General features: G+C 49.5%; 6 protein-coding genes across 6 annotated transcripts; 5 read left to right on the forward strand and 1 right to left on the reverse strand.

The window, feature by feature from the left end:
* Nucleotides 1–3,849: 3,849 nt before the first annotated feature.
* Nucleotides 3,850–5,116, forward strand: BGW36DRAFT_356222 (uncharacterized protein; the record flags this gene model as incomplete). The annotated part of the gene is made up of 2 exons (XM_046213746.1): nt 3,850–4,673; nt 4,732–5,116. 2 exons carry the CDS (start codon nt 3,850–3,852, stop codon nt 5,114–5,116), a joined length of 1,209 nt encoding a protein of 402 aa, XP_046075459.1.
* A 1,046-nt stretch (nt 5,117–6,162) lies between these two features.
* Nucleotides 6,163–8,630, forward strand: BGW36DRAFT_289851 (DnaJ domain protein; the record flags this gene model as incomplete). The annotated part of the gene is made up of 4 exons (XM_046210705.1): nt 6,163–6,681; nt 6,741–7,079; nt 7,136–8,422; nt 8,475–8,630. The coding sequence occupies 4 exons, from the start codon at nt 6,163–6,165 to the stop codon at nt 8,628–8,630; spliced, it is 2,301 nt and encodes a 766-aa protein (XP_046075460.1).
* A 704-nt stretch (nt 8,631–9,334) lies between these two features.
* Nucleotides 9,335–10,933, forward strand: BGW36DRAFT_372182 (uncharacterized protein). The gene has a single exon (XM_046215447.1). The coding sequence runs from the start codon at nt 9,525–9,527 to the stop codon at nt 10,872–10,874; it is 1,350 nt and encodes a 449-aa protein (XP_046075461.1). The 5' UTR covers nt 9,335–9,524; the 3' UTR covers nt 10,875–10,933.
* A 349-nt stretch (nt 10,934–11,282) lies between these two features.
* Nucleotides 11,283–13,469, forward strand: BGW36DRAFT_110961 (SKIP/SNW domain-containing protein). The gene is made up of 2 exons (XM_046209231.1): nt 11,283–11,476; nt 11,537–13,469. Exons 1-2 carry the CDS (start codon nt 11,330–11,332, stop codon nt 13,088–13,090), a joined length of 1,701 nt encoding a protein of 566 aa, XP_046075462.1. The 5' UTR covers nt 11,283–11,329; the 3' UTR covers nt 13,091–13,469.
* Nucleotides 13,470–16,050: 2,581 nt separating this feature from the next.
* On the forward strand, nt 16,051–17,691 carry BGW36DRAFT_394825 (ACT domain-containing protein; the record flags this gene model as incomplete). The annotated part of the gene is made up of 4 exons (XM_046217960.1): nt 16,051–16,095; nt 16,151–16,539; nt 16,594–16,717; nt 16,813–17,691. The coding sequence occupies 4 exons, from the start codon at nt 16,051–16,053 to the stop codon at nt 17,689–17,691; spliced, it is 1,437 nt and encodes a 478-aa protein (XP_046075463.1).
* Nucleotides 17,692–17,967: 276 nt separating this feature from the next.
* BGW36DRAFT_372191 (uncharacterized protein) lies at nt 17,968–19,500 on the reverse strand. Its single transcript, XM_046215448.1, has 3 exons — nt 19,382–19,500; nt 18,813–19,332; nt 17,968–18,764 (listed from the first exon to the last, which is right to left on the reverse strand). The coding sequence occupies exons 1-3, from the start codon at nt 19,406–19,408 to the stop codon at nt 18,070–18,072; spliced, it is 1,242 nt and encodes a 413-aa protein (XP_046075464.1). The 5' UTR covers nt 19,409–19,500; the 3' UTR covers nt 17,968–18,069.
* Nucleotides 19,501–19,512: the final 12 nt, after the last annotated feature.

The raw sequence follows: 19,512 nt of genomic DNA on the forward strand, positions 1-19,512 counted from the left end.
TCGTGATTCATTCATAATATTGATCATCCAGGAACGGCTGTGGCATTGGCTGCAGCCTCGTCAGCTAGTAGCAGCGTAGTCGATGTGGTAGTCACAGCCACAGCTGACAGTTGATAGAAAGCGAGAGGCGCAGAAGGAGAAAGAGAAATACGAAGAGAGCGAGAAGGAGGGAGGGAGGGAAAAGAGGCGGCAGGGAAGGAGCAGGGAGGAGCAGGAAGGGCCTGAGGAAGGCACATGCGGTGCGCCTTCCCTGGCTGGCCCCCTGCCCTGCTGCCTCGGCGGTGTCTGAAGCTCAGCTTCTTATCGTCGTTCTTATTACTTGTTACTTACCATGATTTTTACTGCTACGTATTATGAGCTTCATATGCTCCCGTGTTTCGTAAGTTGACCTCGCCTCTTGGCGGTCGATCCATGCCAATCATGCCCAGGTCTGACGCGGAGTTAACGATACCATGCAACAGTCGATGAGGCCGCTTCAACTTGAAGCCCGAGAGCACAGCCGGCATCGAAAGCGGGAAGAAGAATACCAAAGGAAAGAGACCACCATCCCATGCAGGATAATGTGTACAACATTGGTCATTCCAGCGCAATAGGAATGGTGCTCAACTGAATCACCACCAGAGCCGACACATGATGGATCCTGGATCGATTTGATGAGTTTGACTAGTCAGGATCCGCTCTACCGTCATGCTCTTTCGAGCCTAGGGTCTGGTGCTTGACCAGAACAAGTATCAAGCGCTGCAGCGAGTCCCTTCGCTGCTGCTGTTGTATCCTACTCGCTGAGCGCTTCGCCGGCCCCGTCATCACCGCCCCCACCACGTACTATTCACCAGTGAACCACCAGATTCACTGTTCTGCCCACTGATCCCGTTTCAGTGCGACCCCGTTTCAGAGCCTGTCGTGTGCCTGTCGTGTGCGTGCTCGTGTTAAGCTCTCAGCTGCTGGCCAAGAATGGAGCTGCCCTGCCGTTCGGCTGTGTTGCCGGGCGTATCACGATGGCATCGCACCCTTTCCCATCCTTAATAATAGGGATCCTATGTCAGGCCGTCCGGCGCTGACTACTTAATATCTGGGTCCCGTGTATTAGATTTAGCAGGCGCAAAGCCACGGCTCTCTCCAAGAAGCTGCGGCGGACACCTCGGTGGGGAATAGCTGCTCGTCGAACACACAGGGTAAAGCCTGTACAAAAGCTTCGTCGAAAGGCACTCTGGTCCTCAATCTGTCACTGCCTAGAGCTGCATGGCGATTCGCGGGCATACCTGTATGCAGAGAGGACTCCGACAGAAGCCTTTCCTAGATGACAGCGGCACGTACCTTGTTGTGCAGCTCAGCATATACCCTGGGCAGTCATAGACCACTGCTGGGATTTTAAATCAAGGTTTTACTATGGCTTCCCGTGCTCCACAGAATTACAAGGTTCATGCAATATTGCAATGTACGGGATAATTCAGCTTCAAGAGCGATCGTGAGAGGTTTATTGTCGCTCGACAAGGTAGCAGCAAGTTGTGACAGTAATACCATGCAGCAACACAGACAGCAACAGCAATAGCAACGATTATGATCCTAAAAAACAGATAATAGACGACGTGCTCCGTGGCAGTCAGGCACAGCTAACCCCAGCCACGCGACCATGACGCGCCGCGGCGCCAATAGGCATTCTATAGAGTACCATAGACAAAATGTGTCTTCATGGTGGTGGCCAGAACCTGAGAAGGGTTGGCAACTCTCTTCTCAGCATATCGAGTGCTGGCCTTGCAGTCTAATTTTTGACTGGGACTGGATTGATTATTGAGAGTAAGGATTTACGCGCTGACGGCCCTGGGAATGCAATTTCCTACTCCGCCCCAGCACTAATCGCCCAGTAAAAGCCTAATAGGTACTACTACAAAGTCACGCAGGAGTTAGGACCGTTTACCTCGTTGAAGATCTCCAGCACAGGCCACAAATGATCTACCTATTTCCGAGTGATGACAACCGGCGCATAATAATATGGTTAAGATGATTGTCGCCAGCATTTTGAAACTGCCCCCCCCGGCCCCGAACGGCTGCCGCCCATGTTGGCGTTGGTTTGAAGATGGGGTGGGCAAGGGCAGAAAAGGTGACAGCAGCTACGTAATTAACCACAACTGATCTTCACAAGTTCCGCCGATAACTTTGAGAATTGTCTCACCTCGATGCAGCCGGGACGCGGCGCGAAATGAGGACGAGTAATGGGACAGCATAACGGCTCGCAACCCTGGTCAATTAATAACAACTAAGTCGACTAACAGCTGCTAGGGAAAGCCAAAAAGAAAGAAAAAACAAAGCAGAATATTCAATACGCATTACGGACAGGACAATACGGATCCAGCAGTAATACACCGCCGCGAGACTAGGGCCAGCCGGCGCCGAGGGGTCCAGCATGGGCTCTAGCGAGTCGTAACAGTTCCTCGTGCCAACAACGGCCTCAAGGCTCTCAACAGTTGTATAATTTCTTGGCCGTCTGCCCTCCGGTCCATGATATTTCCACTTTTCCACTTTTCCCCTTTCCTCGCGCGTCGTCCCCTCCACCTGCGCCCCCCTTCGCCCTCCTCCTCACTATCTCATTAGCTGCAGTAGTGGGATGGGGCAACTGTCGAGTCGATGGTATTCCAGGATGCTTCCGTAGCGGCAACCCTGCTCGAATAAAGTTTCCCACAATCTAGATAGGCCAGCTAGCATAGCATACATATGCGGGACGGCGGGCGTAGAGAGGAGAGTGGGCGTGAGGTGCGAGACTAAAAGCAAAGCCAAACCTAAAGAGATAATGCCATTTCGTGAACCGAGTTTATTTTTATTTACGCTTTGCTGCCATGATTGACGTTGCTGCCGAGTATAATTACATTAAATTTGCGATCTTCATCCCGCCGCTGACTGCTCCCAGCACCGAACACGCAGCAACTACTGATCTTTCGGTGTTTAGTACTGCGTTGCTCACCAGACGACTTTAACACTGTACACCTGCCCTGCTGCTTAATTGTATGTCTGTTTGTCACCTGGCCATTCCCAGCAGCAAGAGATAAAGAAAAAGGTCATATGCGCCGACGCTGTGGATATTCTTGCGTTAGAATCTGAATCTGCATCTCATTCGAGCTTCTGATATCTGCCGACGGCCGACTGCAGATTTGGTGACCCGGAGAGCACATTAATATTAATTTGGGGGCCCAGTTCCATCCATTCACCTGCCATCTGCTTTGTTTCCCCTGGGAAGAATTTCCTAAATCAATCCCGTCGTGATACAGTGCTGCGGCCAGTCATTCTTCTGCTCGTCCCGCCTCCCACGTTGGCTCGGGATCGCGAGTCATTCTGATATACAGTCTTCCCCACACATTGTTCTCGTGGAAGAATTGTTCCGAGAGAAAGAGAAAGAAAATCTCCTATTCCCTCGTGATCGAGCTCTGCTGCAGGCTCATTGTTAAGGTGTGTTTACACAATTTCATTCGTATCTGTGCAAGCTAACAGACTAAGTTCTCGCGCGAAAGAGCTTCACCTTTTCCCCATTTGGCGTCCTTTCCCGTTTCACCCGATAAAATAAAGCCAAATCCCGGCGAGAATTGTGATCTGGGCCACCCCTGGTGTTGACAGCTACTGTAGGCTGTTGCTTGTTGCTGTCTGGTGTTTTGTTGCTGTTTTTTGGGGGGGGCGAGCCTCATCCTTGCCCCGCAGCCTGGGCTCTTTGTTCTTGCGTCAATTGTTCTCCTTGTTCTCCCGCCATTCTTTCCCTCCTTCTCCTCTTCTTGTCTTCTTTTTCTTCACGGAGAAAGAACAGGAATATATCTTCCCTTTGTTTTCCTTTTCAGCTAAATCTCAGCTCGTCTTCACGCTATAACCATGACGATGGCACACTCACACATCGACCATCGAGCTCACACGCTCCCGTTTCGGGACGCACCCTCCAACTACGGAGACCATAGATTCGAGCAGGATCGCATGCCTTATCGACTGCCACCACCTAATTCATCAATTCCCCTGGGCTTCAAGACCGAGGACCGACGATTACCCTCGGTGCGTCAGTTGCTCTGCCATGAAGATCCGTCGCAGCACAGTACTTCATACTATGGGAGGAGCCCTCGCAGCTCGCCTCCCACTACCCACCGCTCTCTTGACTCGCAGTGGCATCATACAAGCCCCCGTGAGCTAGGAAATGCGTCGGTTTGCCCGGTAGTTTCTCCTAATGCTGCACCACGTCACAGCTTGCAGTCGACAAGGCTGCCGTCACTATCTCAAGTAGGAATAGAACCACCACGCTCGCATGCCGCATTAGAACAAGGTTCGCGAGGACGCCAATATCACCAACACGAATTCACAACTAGCCCAGGAGGTTCATCTCATGGGTCGCCCGAAATGCACCATTCTGCTAGCGCAAGGCTCGAGAGAGGGGCACGAGGACCGACTCTTCCCACCCAGGTCGTTGAGGAAAAATACCTCCCTGGGAAAGGGTTGTGCTACATTTTTGCCGACCAAAGCACCTGCCCCAAGTCCATCGATGGCGAGCCGGTCAACCCTAATTGGGGGTTGACAAAGGCTGGCAAAGCCCGCAAACGCTTAGCCCAGGCTTGCATTCCATGCCGAGAGAAGAAAATAAAGTGCCAGCCTAGCAAACCTAGGTGTGATCAATGCCAGAAGTCCGGGCGAGATTGCAGATTCGAGAGCGCGTGAGTCATTCCACCATCCTACTAGATAAGGGTATGTGCATTTACTAACCAGTCCCAGGCCTCGAGGCAATCGCGCAAGGTCATCTTCCTATGACTCTCACCCAACACGGCCTGGATCTCGACAAATGATGCGATCGACACCGAGCAGTCCTCGAGAAGTCGACATGGTAATGCATTCTCTACCACCTAGCTCAGGCAGCCCCCCTTTCCAAACGGCTCCTACATCACACCCATTCGCACCTGAGGCCCATACCCAACCACATTCAGATGATAGAGCCAAGAATCTATTGCACGCTCATAAACGGCGGAGAAGAGGAGGGCCTTTTGATCCGGTCGAAGGTAGTCTAGCCTCTTCCAAGTACACTGGCGATTTCACTAAGACCCGTCAGATGTCATTTTTCCATTCTGACTATATCGAAGCAGGTTATCGATCAAAATTCTAGTAGCGACGTGATATAAATGCTTCGAGTTGCCACAAAGGCTAATAAACACATCCATTATGGCGTTCCCCTAGAGTTCGAGCAATCAAGTGTGTCTGTCTCAGCAGGCACAGAAGTGATGCGACCTAATACATCCAACCGCTCGCCGGTTTGGAGCAACGAAAAGTCCCTTTTAATCATTTGCATTTGTGGATGGCGTTTGATAGCGATAGCTCTGTTCTGGTCTCGGAGACTGGGTTTAATGATTTGATGGTTTTCAGAAAATGACGAAAAAAAGGAGGTTTTCCGCTTTGTGTCACCCTGTCAATGTTTGTTCATATCGAAATTGTACATAGTTTAATATCTTGACTCGTGTAATTAAAGAAACGTTACTTTTCTGTGCAGCATATGCAAAGGGACCCTCTGAAGTAGCTCTTCGTATTACACAAGAGGTTATACTATGACGGATTTCATTGACCAGAGTTAGGAAGCTCTAACCATAAGCGGCTAGCGGGGTTGTTTTGGTTGAATCACTATCATCATACATAGCACAGTGTATAGGGATGTTGTTGTATGGAGGAAATTGAATACGAGGTATACTTCAAGTGTAATCATATTCTGAACTGCACCATGCCTGAATGACAGCAAGCTAATCAACACGCAGCAGTCAGTATTGACCCCAGGTTATCAGTCAGCCCCACCATGACTTCTTGCGCTGTTTCTTGGCCAACAACATTGTGTTTCTGTTCTGATTATTTTGATGGGTATTGAAATTGAAAACTTTCCTTGTGTTCATGACTTTGCTTTTTCCAATGAGTAGGATTTCTGTTGAGTGAGGTTGATAATTCGATCAAATCGGGCTTAGTCGGTTTTGGCGGAATATTTCCTCCGCGCGGAGCTCCGCCACTACGGGATTCGACTTGACTGACAGCTTCTGTTAGTCACTGTGCATCGTGAAAATCGAAATTCGCACATATATATATGTGTGTTCAGCAAAATATGGCTAGATACGACCTCGCAGCTCCCTTGCAAAAACCCTAACGCCTCCTATCGGTGACTCTTTGCTAGAGATGGTAGGCCGTGAGAATAATGCGCCTCGCCAGGAAGGCGAGGGTAGCGTCACCCACATCAATGGCTTCAGTTCAGGAGCCGCAAACGACGACTTCGAGATACTGCGCGATTACCCAGACGAGCCTGATTACTACAGCATGCTCGGATTCTCGCGCCATCCCCCGCCGACCGAAAGCCAGCTCCGCGCCGCATACCACAACCTCACACTGAGCTTCCATCCAGACAAGCAGCCCCCGCACTTGCTAGAGGCTGCCAAGAGGCAGTTCCGGAATATCCAACAAGCCTATGAAACCCTAGTCGACCCGCAGAAGCGAATTGTGTATGATCTACAGGGCGCCGAAGGAGTCGAGCAGCTATGGGGCGCGCGGGGTGTCATGGGGAAGTTGAATGGCGTTGAAGATGGGAGTCGCAGGCAGCTCGGGCCTAGAGCGATGCTGCCGGATGAGTTTAGGCTGTGGTTCCTGAAGCGGATGAGGGAGAGGGAGAGGGAGATGCTGGACGAAATGGTCGGAGCTCAGGTACCTATGGCGAAGATGTATCCTCTCTGTGGACGGATTTAGACTGACGACCGGTCTAGGGGGCTATTTCTATTAGCCTTGATGCGACTTCGTTAATATCTACAAACTTGGAAGGGGACGGGGTACAGCTCAATGTACCTACCGTACGTCCGAGTCATTATGTTCTCAAGTACTCCTTTAAAACGCCTCTACCGAGTTTTGCAGGCTTATGGCCGAGTGTCAAAGATGACAATGACATTGATGACATTGATGGAGCACCTGTCCAAGAAAATAAGTCTCAATTAGAGCCGGAATCCTCCGCTCCTGAATTAACCTTCAATGCATCCATCGGCGGCGGGATACGAGACACTATACAGCGCGTTAAATACGAGGAAGATGGCATTCAGAAAACCGATAAGGTAATCCATTCGATCAATATGCCACTAATATTTTATATAATCTAACATTTTCCCAGGTTAATGGCCCTCCTATTGTAGTCTCGCGAGCATTTACCTTGAGTGGCAATATCACTCATTCCTTTACGGGGTTGGGATTGAGAGCAGGTTCTCCTTCAAGATTGCGGTCATTGATGGATGGTGCCGCTGTCACTGGTGAATTCGGAATCTTTCCAATACGTTCCTTAGCTATATCCTTCTCGAAGCCAGTGGTCCCTTTTCCTCAGGGTCGGCCAATTTCTGTCACTGTTACGGGAATCGTTCCGTCTTACCCTAGGCAATTTATGCCAACTATTGGACTGAATCTTTCTCGTCAAATTGGCCGATACCAGCATGGCTCTATTTCATTCTCTAGTGGAACGAACCTATGGCCGCAATTTATCCAGGACCTGCTAGCACCAACCACCAATACATTTGCTGAAACTATAACCCCTTTCCTAATGCCTCAACAACCCAGCTCATTACAGCTCAAATACATTGCTACTCCTGATTCCATACCCCAGGAACAAGCCGAGCTACTTGGCCTGTCAGCGCGGCCAGTCAAAAACGAAGTCTGGCAATGTGGCGTGGGTGCGTCCCCGATGGGAGGCAGTTTGTCGCTAGAATACGGACGGACTATTTTTGGCAACAGACTTGAAGAACCGCCACGTTCAGAATGGAATCTCGATGGCTACTATCCTATTTCCGTGCCAAAAAGCTTCCGTGGAGTGCGGATTGTATTCGATGCTACGCTCGACCTCCTTGGTAACGCATCATGGAATATCGGTGCCAAACGGCAGGTCAGCGCATTATCCAGTATCGGCGTAGCCATCGGTGTACGCAGCGCGCGTGGCTTGGTTATGTCTCTTTCTTGGACCCGTCTGGGCCAGTCCATTAAATTGCCCATTGCCGTCTGCCCCTTGGACCTAGTCAACCCTGAGCTCTCCTTCTGGGCCGTCATGGTCCCATGGCTCACCTATGTCGGAATCGAATTCACCTACCTCCGCCCTCGTGAAAGACGGCAACGCCTGCAAGCCATAAACCGCAGACGGAAACGCCTTAAAGCTAGGATTCCCGCACGCAGACTGGAAAGCGCGCGACAAATCGAGATGATGGCTGAATATGTCCAGCGACGACAAGAGCGTCAGCATGCTAGTGGCGGGCTCGTAATTGAGAGGGCAGAATACGGCTATACGCCGCCGAAAAACATCAACGATATCAAATCCCGCAATACCGAACTTGCAGAGCAAAAAATAATCGACGTGACCATTCCTGTCGCTGCGTTGGTTGAAAAGAGCCAGCTCGTGATATCACAAAACACGATTCGCGTATGGCTCCCTTCTCCTATTTCTGCTTTCATATTTACTGACTTTGTTATAGTTCCAAATCATCGGATTCTACGACCCGGCCCCTTTATTACCCAAAGTGCTGAAGATATGGTACACTTTCAACCATCAGCAACATTACACTGAAGCCCAAGACGGCGAAGACATTTACTGTCCTAAGAGGGAAGATATATCACTCGAGTCTGATTAGTACTCGGTAAATAGTGATTGAGATGGCCTGCTGTGTGAATACTTTGCCATCTTTATTCCGTATAGATCTTAGACACGCAGTTGGCATTCTGTATTTCTTATATGTATATAGGAGCGCTGTTCATTTTCCTGTTGCAGATACTCTCCCTGCATGGCGCTAATGGAATCATTAATACACCACTCTCAAGAAACCGAGACAGTTTCGTACATGTGATTGACGGATTCTGCTGTTTGTCGGTACATGTAGGCGGTCCTCAGTCTAGTTAGTCTTCGCAAACGCACCTGAGGCGGTAAGGACATACAAGGTCACAACATGAAAGAAGCTCTCCTTCCCTTTCCCTTTGAATGCTTTCCATTTACACTATCTAATTCCTCTACATACTCCATTCGTTGCGAACAGACATGGGAGAACAGAATACTCTACTCCTCTATTCCTGCCGTTTGTTCGTTTATACACCCCAACACACCAACAACCGGCTTTTGCAACGCTCATGAACGCAGGTCTCAATACCCGCCCATTCATTCGACGGATCCTACCTAGAAAGCAGTTAAGCAGCAACGATAAGATGTGTTTCTGTTTCCCGTCCAAGAGCTACGCGCTCGAGCCACACCAGCCCAAACCCAAATGGCGGTACGTCCGTCAGCGCGTTGAGGGACGGGTGGTCTCGAGACAGATTATGCGTGGGGATAAGATTGTTGATTATGGGGTAAGTTTGTTTGGGTTATTAGACTACTTCTTTAAACAAGCCTGCTATCTTTGTAGACGATTTGTGTGATATGTTTAAGTTCTGACGAAGGTGTATATGTGAAGGAGAGCAAAACGGCAAAGGGGAGGCAAATTCCTGCTGTTATCATCCAGACAGATAGAGGGACCGCCAAGCAGGGGGTTTTGAGGATGGTTAGGAGACGGAATGTGAGCAATGGCAAATCTAATGTCCCACATCTTCAGGCGCAGAAAACGGCAGGTATTTTTGAAGATCGGTCAAATATGAGCAACGGCACGTCTAAGGATAAAGGCAAGGAAAAGGCGAGTGAGATGGTGGGTAGTGAATGGGGGAAAGAACCTGGGAAGACAGAGGGCGGTGGTATAGGAGTACCATCGTGGCAGGAACATCGAGTTGATGAATGGGGGTCAGTGAAGAGTGGCACAAAGGATGCCCCTGCACAGGATGCTAGTAATAAATGGAACACTTGGACGTCTGGAAATGATGCACAAGAGAAAAACGAGATAGACAAGACATCTTCTGCGAAAGACGGCAATGAGTGGGAGGGTTCAGCGGGCGAGAAACCGAAAGACGAAAATGAAGGCAATAAGGATTCCACAGATAAGGATAGGAGTACAGATTGGAGTGACTGGGCACCTGCGAACCCTACAGGTGATGACAACACAGATTCTTCAAAGAAAGACATAACATCAGAATGGGAGTCATGGCCAGCGGCGGATTCCAGAGACGACGAGAATGAGAGCAACAACAAGCCTTCAGAGAAGGATACGAGTGATGGCTGGGAAAGCTGGACAGATGATAAGTTTAAAGCAGATGGAGACGATGAAACAAGATCCTCTGAAAAGGATGTGGATAGCGAATGGACGTCGTCATGGGTACCTGCAAATCCTATAGGCGATGAGGAAAACAACAAGGAGTCTTCAGAGAAAGACCCTTGTTTGGAATGGACTTCACCGGCTGCTGTTTCTAACGAGGAAAATAACAACAAAAATAAATCATCAGAGAAGAACAGAAATGATGAATGGGGAGAATGGACGGCTAAAAACCCCGAGGACGAGAACGCCGATGACAGCAGTAAAGACCAAGCCGAAGCTAGTTCTTCTCACGACAATACTTATAATGGGAAACAAGGAAAGCACAATCGCAACGGAAGGAACAACCGCAAAAATAGAAAGGCAGACAAAAGGGTATCATTTGCAGACAATGATACTGAGAAAACAGGGCAAAGAGGTAATGACTCTGGTTCTTCTGAGTGGACGGGTCTAACGGGTATAAACCTTGACGGCTCTGGAGACATCGCAGCTAATATTGGAGAAGATAAAGGCAGCAGTGACATGGAGACAATTAAACATTTCCGTGATGAGCAGAAAATACCGGGTGCTTGGCCAGTAGCCAGCAGACAAGAAATCGAGGCCGAGGATGAGCCCAACAAGGTCGACTCCTGGCAACGCGTTCGAGGTGAGAGAACAGAGATAGGGAAAAACAGACCAGACAGACAGAGTGAATGGGGGTGGGCATGACTCTCCCTCGAAGACGAGCGTCGCGTTAATTAATTCCCATCGTGAATCTCTAGCTAATAACAAACAAAAGAATAAAAAGATCTCCAATTGTAAATGTGAGATTCGATTAGTTCATATATCCGGCAGAATGTCACCGCCTTGGGAATTTATCTGGGCGGTCAACGATTCATGCAAGTCACATGACCTTAATATTTCTTGTCATATTTGTACCAGGGCGTTAAAAAAACAGCTTATAGTTAGTACATGAGGGATAGAGAATTATTTGTACAAGAAAACTGAACTAAAAATGTAGGATAGTGCAGTGAGTATCGACATTGTACAAGCTAAATAGTATTTACGGCGAGCGGGATAGCCATAAGCGCAGTCTTTGCCGTCATGAAAGCTCAAATGTTGATCTTTTTGGCCTAACAAAACCACCCTCCACTCCCACGCACACGACCGATAAGTCGAGAACCATGTCATCTGTTGCGGCGGGTCTCTTCAAATCACTTCCCAAGCCTAAGTATACAGGCGAAGATGAAGAGGTGCCTGCCCACGCCCAGCCACGCGGGCCTCGCGTGGTTGGGCCTGGCTCTCTTGACGAGTCGCAGATTATCCTAAAGGTACGTTGAATTAACCCAGATTTAGATTATTTTCTAATAACCGTGTCTCCTTTTAAACAGAAATCTGGGCCCCCTCCGTATGGCAACCGAGCGGGATGGCGACCTCGTGGGCCCGAAGACTTCGGCGACGGAGGCGCGTTTCCAGAGATTCTCGTCGCGCAGTACCCCCTAGACATGGGCCGCAAGGGCGCTCAGTCGACATCCAATGCGCTTGCCGTTCAAGTTGACTCTGAGGGGAAAGTGAAGTACGATGCGATTGCTCGACGCGGACATAGCGACAATCACATTGTTCATGCCTCGTTCAAAGACCTCATCCCGCTGCGACAGCGGGTCGATATGGGCGAGCTCTCACTCGACCGGCCATCTGGGGAGGAAGTTGCCGCTCAGATGGAAAAGACAAAGGAGGCGCTGGAAAAACTGGTTACTGGAGCCGTGGCTGCTCAGAAACCCAAAAATGTTCGAGGCGGCCAGCGATCGGATCCTACATTTGTGCGCTACACGCCAGCAAATCAAATGGGAGATACTAGCAAGAAGAATGATCGTATCATTAAGATTATGGAGCGACAGCAGGATCCTATGGAACCGCCTAAATTCAAACACAAGAAGATTCCGCGTGGACCCCCGTCACCACCGCCGCCGGTGATGCACTCTCCGCCACGGAAGTTGACTGCCGAAGATCAAGAAGCTTGGAAGATCCCACCGCCTGTTTCCAACTGGAAGAATCCCAAGGGTTACACTGTTCCGCTGGACAAGCGTTTAGCAGCAGATGGGCGAGGTTTACAGGATGTCACAATCAACGACAAGTTTGCACAGTTCGCCGAGGCCCTATTCACCGCCGACCGACATGCCCGAGAGGAAGTGCGACAGCGAGCACAGATGCAGCAGAAGCTGGCCGAGAAGGAGAAGGCTCAAAAGGAAGATCATCTACGACAGCTGGCACAAAAGGCTCGCGAACAGCGGTCCGTGGCGAGCTCCAGCCGTGCTCGGTCCGTCAGCGGAAGTCGCAGTCCGTCGCCTAAAACATCGCGATCAGTTACGCCCAGTGACGACGAGGAGAAGGCCGTGCGAGATCGTGAAGATGCTCGCCGTGAGCGCAGACAGGAAGCTGAGCGGCAGCTGCGGCAGTCGCGCATGGGCACGGAGCGACGCATTCAGATGATGGCACGAGAGCAGAACCGAGACATTTCTGAAAAGGTCGCTTTGGGCTTGGCAAAACCTACGCAAAGCAACGAGTCGATGTACGACTCGCGATTGTTTAATCAGAGTGGCGGAATGGCTACGGGCTTTAATGAAGACAATCCTTACGACAAGCCGCTGTTTGCCGCGCAGGACGCGATAAGCAGTATATATCGGCCGCGCGCACAAGGTGACGATGAAGACACAGAGGAGGCCGCAGCTGGCGAAATGAGCCGGATCCAGAAGACTGGTCGGTTTGAAGTTCTTGGTCGAGCCAAGGAAGGGTTTCGAGGGGCCGCCGATGCAGAGGTAAGATACTCTTACGGGAATCTGTTAGGGTATCACTATTGTCACTCTACTAATTTACTTTCCAGGATCGTGACGGCCCTGTGGAGTTTGAAAAAGATACGGCGGATCCATTTGGAATCGACAGTATGATTGCCGATGTTACTAGCGGACCATCAGGCGCCGGCCAGAAGCGATATGGCATTCAGGAAGGCGACCAAGAGGCAGGGCGGGGATCTAAACGTGCGAGAGTTGACGATGAGGATTAGCCATGCATATACGTACTGTCTTACTGAAAATTTGCCCCCTTGCATTGCTGGCGTTCACCCGTTGCCTTTGTGTTCTTGTAGGATAGGTAGAACAAATAGTCACTTACTCCAAAAGTTCAATCCTTCCCAAGACAATTCTATTTCAAACAGCTGGAATGCTCTGCCGTATCGAATGACTCGAGGGGTCATAGCCATCGACATTCCACCTACAGCAGGTTATTCAGACGAGAAAGGCCTGAGCGCTCTATCTATAAGCACGACTGAGCTGACGTCGCAAGGCATTTTCCGAGCGATCCGCCAGTAGCTCGTCCGACATTTACATGCCCACGCCAAGAGCCATGCATGCTAATTGCTTATTGGAGACCTTGGCACTATTCGTGGGGTGACGTGGGCGCAGTGAAACCCTTGAGCAAGGGTGCCGGTCTCGTCTGACTCTCCCCATGGGGTTTTGGGCGGGTAACTGCATCAATAGTGTGGGATGGAATACGCCAATTTAATTTTTTGTGTCTTTTTGCTTTCTCTCTTCTTGCTATCTCTCCTTTTTCCGTAAGCTGACTTTTCCGAGGTAGAAAGTATGATGTGAAGAATAGCCCCTCAGCCCCTCTAAGCGCGTTAAGCTGCTCGGCAGGCAATATTTAACCCTAATGCTCTGAGATCAGCAAACCATATTTATTATTACTATTTAGATAAACACCTGACTCAAAAAGGAATCGCACACAAGCACAAAAATAGAGTGCATGATAGGATAGCAGCGGATATCGTCGCTGTTGGGTTCGCTGGCTGTCCGGGTTTGCCCTATCTCCCCAGGCCCTAATCACGGCAACTTTGGCCCATCCATGCTTTCTGAGTCGAGACAGTGATAAGCAGCAAGCTAATATGGTGTAAAATGGCCGATTGGGGCCTACTCTTGGCCGGATATAAGCCCGGTCTGTGGTAGCATCAATCATACACAGTGTAATAAAGATTGTGATATATAAAGATATTGTAATAAGGACAGAGCGCGATACCCGCACCATGCAACGAGCATGGAATATTAATAATTTAATATGGAAATGTCCCTGTCTGGTAACCTGACAACAAAGGTGAACGAACACTGCCTCTGTTATCTCTCTCGGCTTGTGACCTGCATGATCCGAGACGCCATTCGCGTTTTCCCCACACACGCGCAGCAAATGGCAGACAATCATTGATTTAACGCAATTATAGTAGTATAATAATAATATTGCATGCAGCTGGTCCTATCCCTTCGATTGGGCTGCGTTCTTTTTCCGCTGAAGTTCGGCGTTCTCATGCGCCTGGATTGAGTCGTTAGCAGTGCCACAGTATCATCTCCCACTGGCTGGCTGAACGAGACCCCTACTGCGTCGCTTGCAGGCAGCAAATGACATTGCCAGGCCGGTCCATTCGTTTTTGCTGAGATCTGGGTATGTGCAGTAGCAGCAGTACCTTGCTGACCGTCCGTTTTAGAGTTATCTGTGTCAGCTCAATAGATTATAACACCAAACAGCACCAATGTAGGAATAAATATAATTATTCTAGTGATATTGAATAGTCTAGTGGCATGCAGCTGAATTAATCTATCCGAATAGAGCATATGTGGCCTCTGCTAGTCCATCAGTTGATTTATTATACTACACTATCGCCAGCGTCAAGCGCCGTGGCCGCCGTTTAAATGATATCAGTCCCACAAGGTCCCAAGTCAATGTTGATGGCATTGTTGATCGTGAGACGTATGGTATGTGCATGCTCAGCCCGCCCGATTTTCCCCGCGAGCATCGCCTATCAGTGGTGAGCGAGCGAGCGCAAGCATCTGTTTGGATGATCGCGAGCCCTAATTGCGACTGGCCATTGCCGTTGTCGATTGACTCAACCCCTCTCGGTGACTGATTGCCACGCACGTCAATGTACATAAGTCGACGTATGAATAAAGAATCCGTGGTGATTTTCTTTATGCGCCTACGATCTGCAAGTCAGCGCCTACACTCTACTTGCATTTCCTTTCCTCCTCGCCACTTCGTCTGTCTGTCGTATCTAAGTGTCACGCTGTTTTGTCAGATCTAGTGTTGATAACGGTGCAAAGTGGGGGGCATTGTTGCCTCTGCGAAAATTTTCTTCTTTGCTTTCCCAGACTTGTTTGATTTTTCTAGTTCGCTCTTATTTACACGTACGTACTCTGCGATCATACAGCATAATATCGCCATATAAATACCAAAGACGACATATTCGCAGCCAACGCAGCGCAAAAGGCACTGGCAGCCCCACCCAGCGTGCAGTCGATTACTGGCGCAGTGACGCCATCTAATTGTCGCATTCTTCCATAATCACAACATTTCGCTGTCGCAACGCATCAGCTCAACATTATTATTATTCCTATACGGCAGACGACCTGCTGGACCATCTGCTGGGCCATGCTGTAAGACTCGCAGTGCCTGTACTGTGTGCTATTTCTCTGTCTAGGGCGCGGCGCCATTGGCCAATGGATGCATGACTCAGCCAGGCGTGCAAATTGATACAAATTCGCCTTCGCCTTTGCCTTTGCCTTTGCGTCGATGCAGTGCAGTGCACGTCATTGCCGGTCTTCAGGTGAGGGGACTTCGATGTGCATCGACTACTCATAATAAAACAATCCAACTCCCAACCGCATGCTTTTGCCGACAACTCTACAGCTACGGTGATTGATCCATACACATCCTCCCCTGCTCGCTCCTGACGAGCCACGACATCTCCCATCTCCACACTCACCTACGTTGTCCTTCAATCTACTTGTAGTTCATAAGACTGTTTGCCATTATTATATATATCGGCCTCGCCCGGTTCTGCTCTCCCCCAACCCACATCAACATCATGGATCAGTCCATATCTCTGATCTCGGCCACTGTCCAAATGACGGTAAGTATATATATATATATATGTACATCATTTTGGCATTCGCTGATAGCTATAGGACTCTGGCCTGGCCTTGGTGCATATACCGCTCGACCTCTATCCATTCTTTGTCCAGCCCCTTCTTCGGCTCCTGTTCTGTGACATCCCTGCCATCGACGAACTGAGCAAAGAAGATCAAGAGGATGCCGAGCGTGCCAGTCAAACGCCCTTCAATCTTGGCTTTGTGAATCTCTCGTTAACTCCTGTGGAGGCCTCCGTAGTGTGTTCTCGCCAGCTGGCCGAGCGTTACTTTGTTCCACTAGCTACGAGTTTGAACAAAATTACGTCTTCGGATAAGCAAGTATCCGTCAGCAAGGATGATTATCTTGCGATGCAGGTTGAGGGCCAAGGTCTGGATGCTGGCCGTCGCGTTCTGGAGCTGACAGGGCCTCTTGCTTTGGCGGGCATGTACGTGGATGTTCACTATTTCCGGCATGAAGCAAACACTAACATTCTCAATAGTTCTATATTCTTTATCTCAACCTATTTCTCCGACTACATCCTGGTTCCCCTGCGATCCAAGGACCAAGTCGTCCGTACGCTTACCAAGCAAGGCTTTGCCTTCGAAACAGATTCCGACCAATTTGTCAACACCATTCATTCTCCTTTCATGAACCCGACCATCCAGTCACCCACCCTCACGCCTCCCCCTCAACCCCTCCTCCATCTACCGTGAACGAGCTCCAGACACGGACATTCGACTATCTGCGCAAAAACAAAATTATCCCTCGAGTTGACCAGAGTATTCGCCTAGTACAATGCTGTGCACACCATCGCGATGGAGCAACCGAGTCCTCTGCCGCCATCCTTCGCGCCGCCCTCACCACAGCCTTACTCGTCGACCACCCCCGTTTTCTCTCTCTAACCCTAACTCCCGCCGACCCCGCCGCCTCCCTGCTGCTGGAGAAGCGCCTCTTGCCCCGCTTCACACTCGATCCCAGTATCCAGTCTGACGACGAAGAGCGAAGCATCCTCCTAGGCTCCAAGGAAGACATCCTCATCCCCATCACCCTTGACCTACGCGACGTGCCCATCGACGCGACAGGCATTGTCTGTGGTGTTGCCGGCCGACTCGCCGACGCCACTGAACACCGCGACCCCCTTGCCACACTCTCAACTAACAGCTCGCCTGCCAACGACTCCAAACGCTTTTCTTTCGGCTCTGTCAACATCGACGACCTCCGTCTGTCCGAGAGCATCAGCAGTCTCGCACCGAGCACGTCTTCCGGCGCCAAAAAGTCCGAGTCTGGATACAGCAACGTCCCGGCATCAGCAACTGACAATCTCACCAAAAACAACACCTTCACCAGCTCCATCTATGACCGTCGGTTTTCCCGCGACAGTAATGTCAGCGGCGTTCTCCCTGCTACTGCTACTATCCCACATCACCGACTGGAACCTGAGCAATACGGCGATGCAGTTGAGATTAGTTTCCTCAGTACTGCTCGCGCCGGAACCGTCTTGGTCTGGGAGCGGGAAATCGGCCGGGCCGTCGAAGCTCTCGATGCTGAGAAATCCCAGCATGTAATATCCGAATTGGAAACTCATGAAGAATCATGATCATGATCGTCTCAACGGGGACCACAGCACCTCTAATTGGACAAGATAAAGAATATTTCTTTTGTCCGGATTTTGATAAAATTCAAGGACAACCAGTTTTCTTTGCTATCTATATCATATATACTGTTTAACGCCAGATAATGCGCCATGAAAAATCTGATACCAGGGAAAAGTTTGATTATTTTCCGGAGAAAATTGATATGCATTTACATCGGTTTGGGGAAGGGATGCATATGTATAATTAATTACATGTTGTGCATGTCAGTGGTCTGGGAATAGGACCAGGAGTTTATTGCTAGATAATACTGATAAAACTGACATGAATACATTACATTACATAGTGATACTAAATTCGGAAATAGTAGGCCGCAAATAGCATCATTTTTTGAAGAAATTGGTTATTCGCTGTGAGCCATCGCTGGCTTGTTTGCTTGTTCCGTAGCTCTTATTTTTGCCGGGCGATGAATGGTTTCTAGTGGCGCTCCGCATTTGTCGACCAAATGATTTCATCGGTGAAGATGGCTTCGTTTCTGTAAAAGAGCTGTCGGGGTCCTCCGTCTTTGTTACCTTGACGGAAGATATATCCTTGTCCTCGGGCGAAAGCTCTCTTTTCACTCCTCGTGGCGACTTTGCGGCTTCTTCTCTCAACACGGGTTTCGGAGCGTTATCTTCTGACCACTCGCCATCCTTCGTCTTACGATGCTCATCCGTTGCTGATTTAATGATGGATTTAGTGTCAAGTGTCGAGCCTTCATCTTTCTTTTTCGCGTTGGCAAAGAAATTGGCAATGTTATTCTTATTCTGCTTGCTGTTGATAGGCACGATGAAATCTGGAGAGTTGTTTCCGACTTTACCGACGTCTTTGGACACTGGGTAGCACTCGAGTTCCCCGTCGTACGGTTTTAATATGGACTGGAGCTCTTTTGTCCATGTTGTTTGGTTCGGGTCTAGCCATTTCTTCATTCGTTCGCTGCCAGGCTCCAGTATGACCGGCATTCGGTCATGAAGGAACTTGAGGTATGAATTAGAATCTGTCGTGATAATAGTGTATGTATAAAGTTTCTCATCAGAGCCTACCACCGGCAATTAGATATAAAAGTAATACAAGGAGTAAAGCTCACCCTCATATTGGACGTAATCCCACAGGCCAGCCAGACACATCAAATCGCCATCCTTCCGTTTGATGTAATGAGGGATTCTCTCTTTTCCCCCGGGGCCTTTCTTGAGCCATTCGTAGAACCCCTGGCAGATAACTATGCAGCGTTTCTTCCTCTTCATCGACGTCCACATACCCCGATCCTCAATCAGAGAGTCATCGCGGCAGTTGATAGTTCTCATCATAGAGCCGTAGTCCGGCTGCCGCTTTGTCCAGAACGGGATCAAACCCCAGCGCATTTTCTGAAGCTTGAAGGTAGTTCTTTCATGCTCTGTGCTGGGAGGTTCAGGTGCTGTCTGGTCGGGCTGATCGATTCTACCTTCTGCGTAATCATCATGGTCACTGGTACGGTCGATATGGCCGCGGTAGACGGCGCCGTAGTATCCAGGAGCAAAGTTGTAAGTTTCTCGCACTTCGTCATCTTCTGGTGCCTCGTCAACCTCCATGCCTTGCTCCTCGAGGCGGCGCCGAATGAATGCCATTCGCTGGATAGAGTAAGTGGGTGGTTAGGCAACATTGGGGGATTCTACGTACAACGCCGAGTGCATATCGCCCGCACATCCTGTGAATTGTTAATATTATCGAACTTGTAAGCAACCCTTTGTAGTCGGATTCACGATAGTGATCCAGACATGTATATTTATATATTTTCAATGCTGCGTGGA

This window comes from Talaromyces proteolyticus (assembly GCF_021365285.1).
Source record: "Talaromyces proteolyticus strain PMI_201 chromosome Unknown BGW36scaffold_3, whole genome shotgun sequence".
Taxonomy (NCBI): domain Eukaryota; kingdom Fungi; phylum Ascomycota; class Eurotiomycetes; order Eurotiales; family Trichocomaceae; genus Talaromyces; species Talaromyces proteolyticus.

Bases quoted from the DNA above. Each gene is read 5' to 3' on its own strand.
- BGW36DRAFT_372191 (XM_046215448.1), bottom strand. From the start codon at position 19,408: ATGTGCGGGCGATATGCACTCGGCGTT. The intron at 19,333-19,381 runs GTACGTAGAATC...TACTCTATCCAG, and splicing joins GGCGATATGCACTCGGCGTT to CGAATGGCATTCATTCGGCG. The intron at 18,765-18,812 runs GTGAGCTTTACT...TGCCGGTGGTAG, and splicing joins GGATTACGTCCAATATGAGG to GCTCTGATGAGAAACTTTAT.
- BGW36DRAFT_372182 (XM_046215447.1), top strand. From the start codon at position 9,525: ATGGTTAGGAGACGGAATGTGAGCAATGGCAAATCTAATGTCCCACAT.
- BGW36DRAFT_110961 (XM_046209231.1), top strand. From the start codon at position 11,330: ATGTCATCTGTTGCGGCGGGTCTCTTCAAATCACTTCCCAAGCCTAAG. The intron at 11,477-11,536 runs GTACGTTGAATT...CCTTTTAAACAG, and splicing joins AGTCGCAGATTATCCTAAAG to AAATCTGGGCCCCCTCCGTA.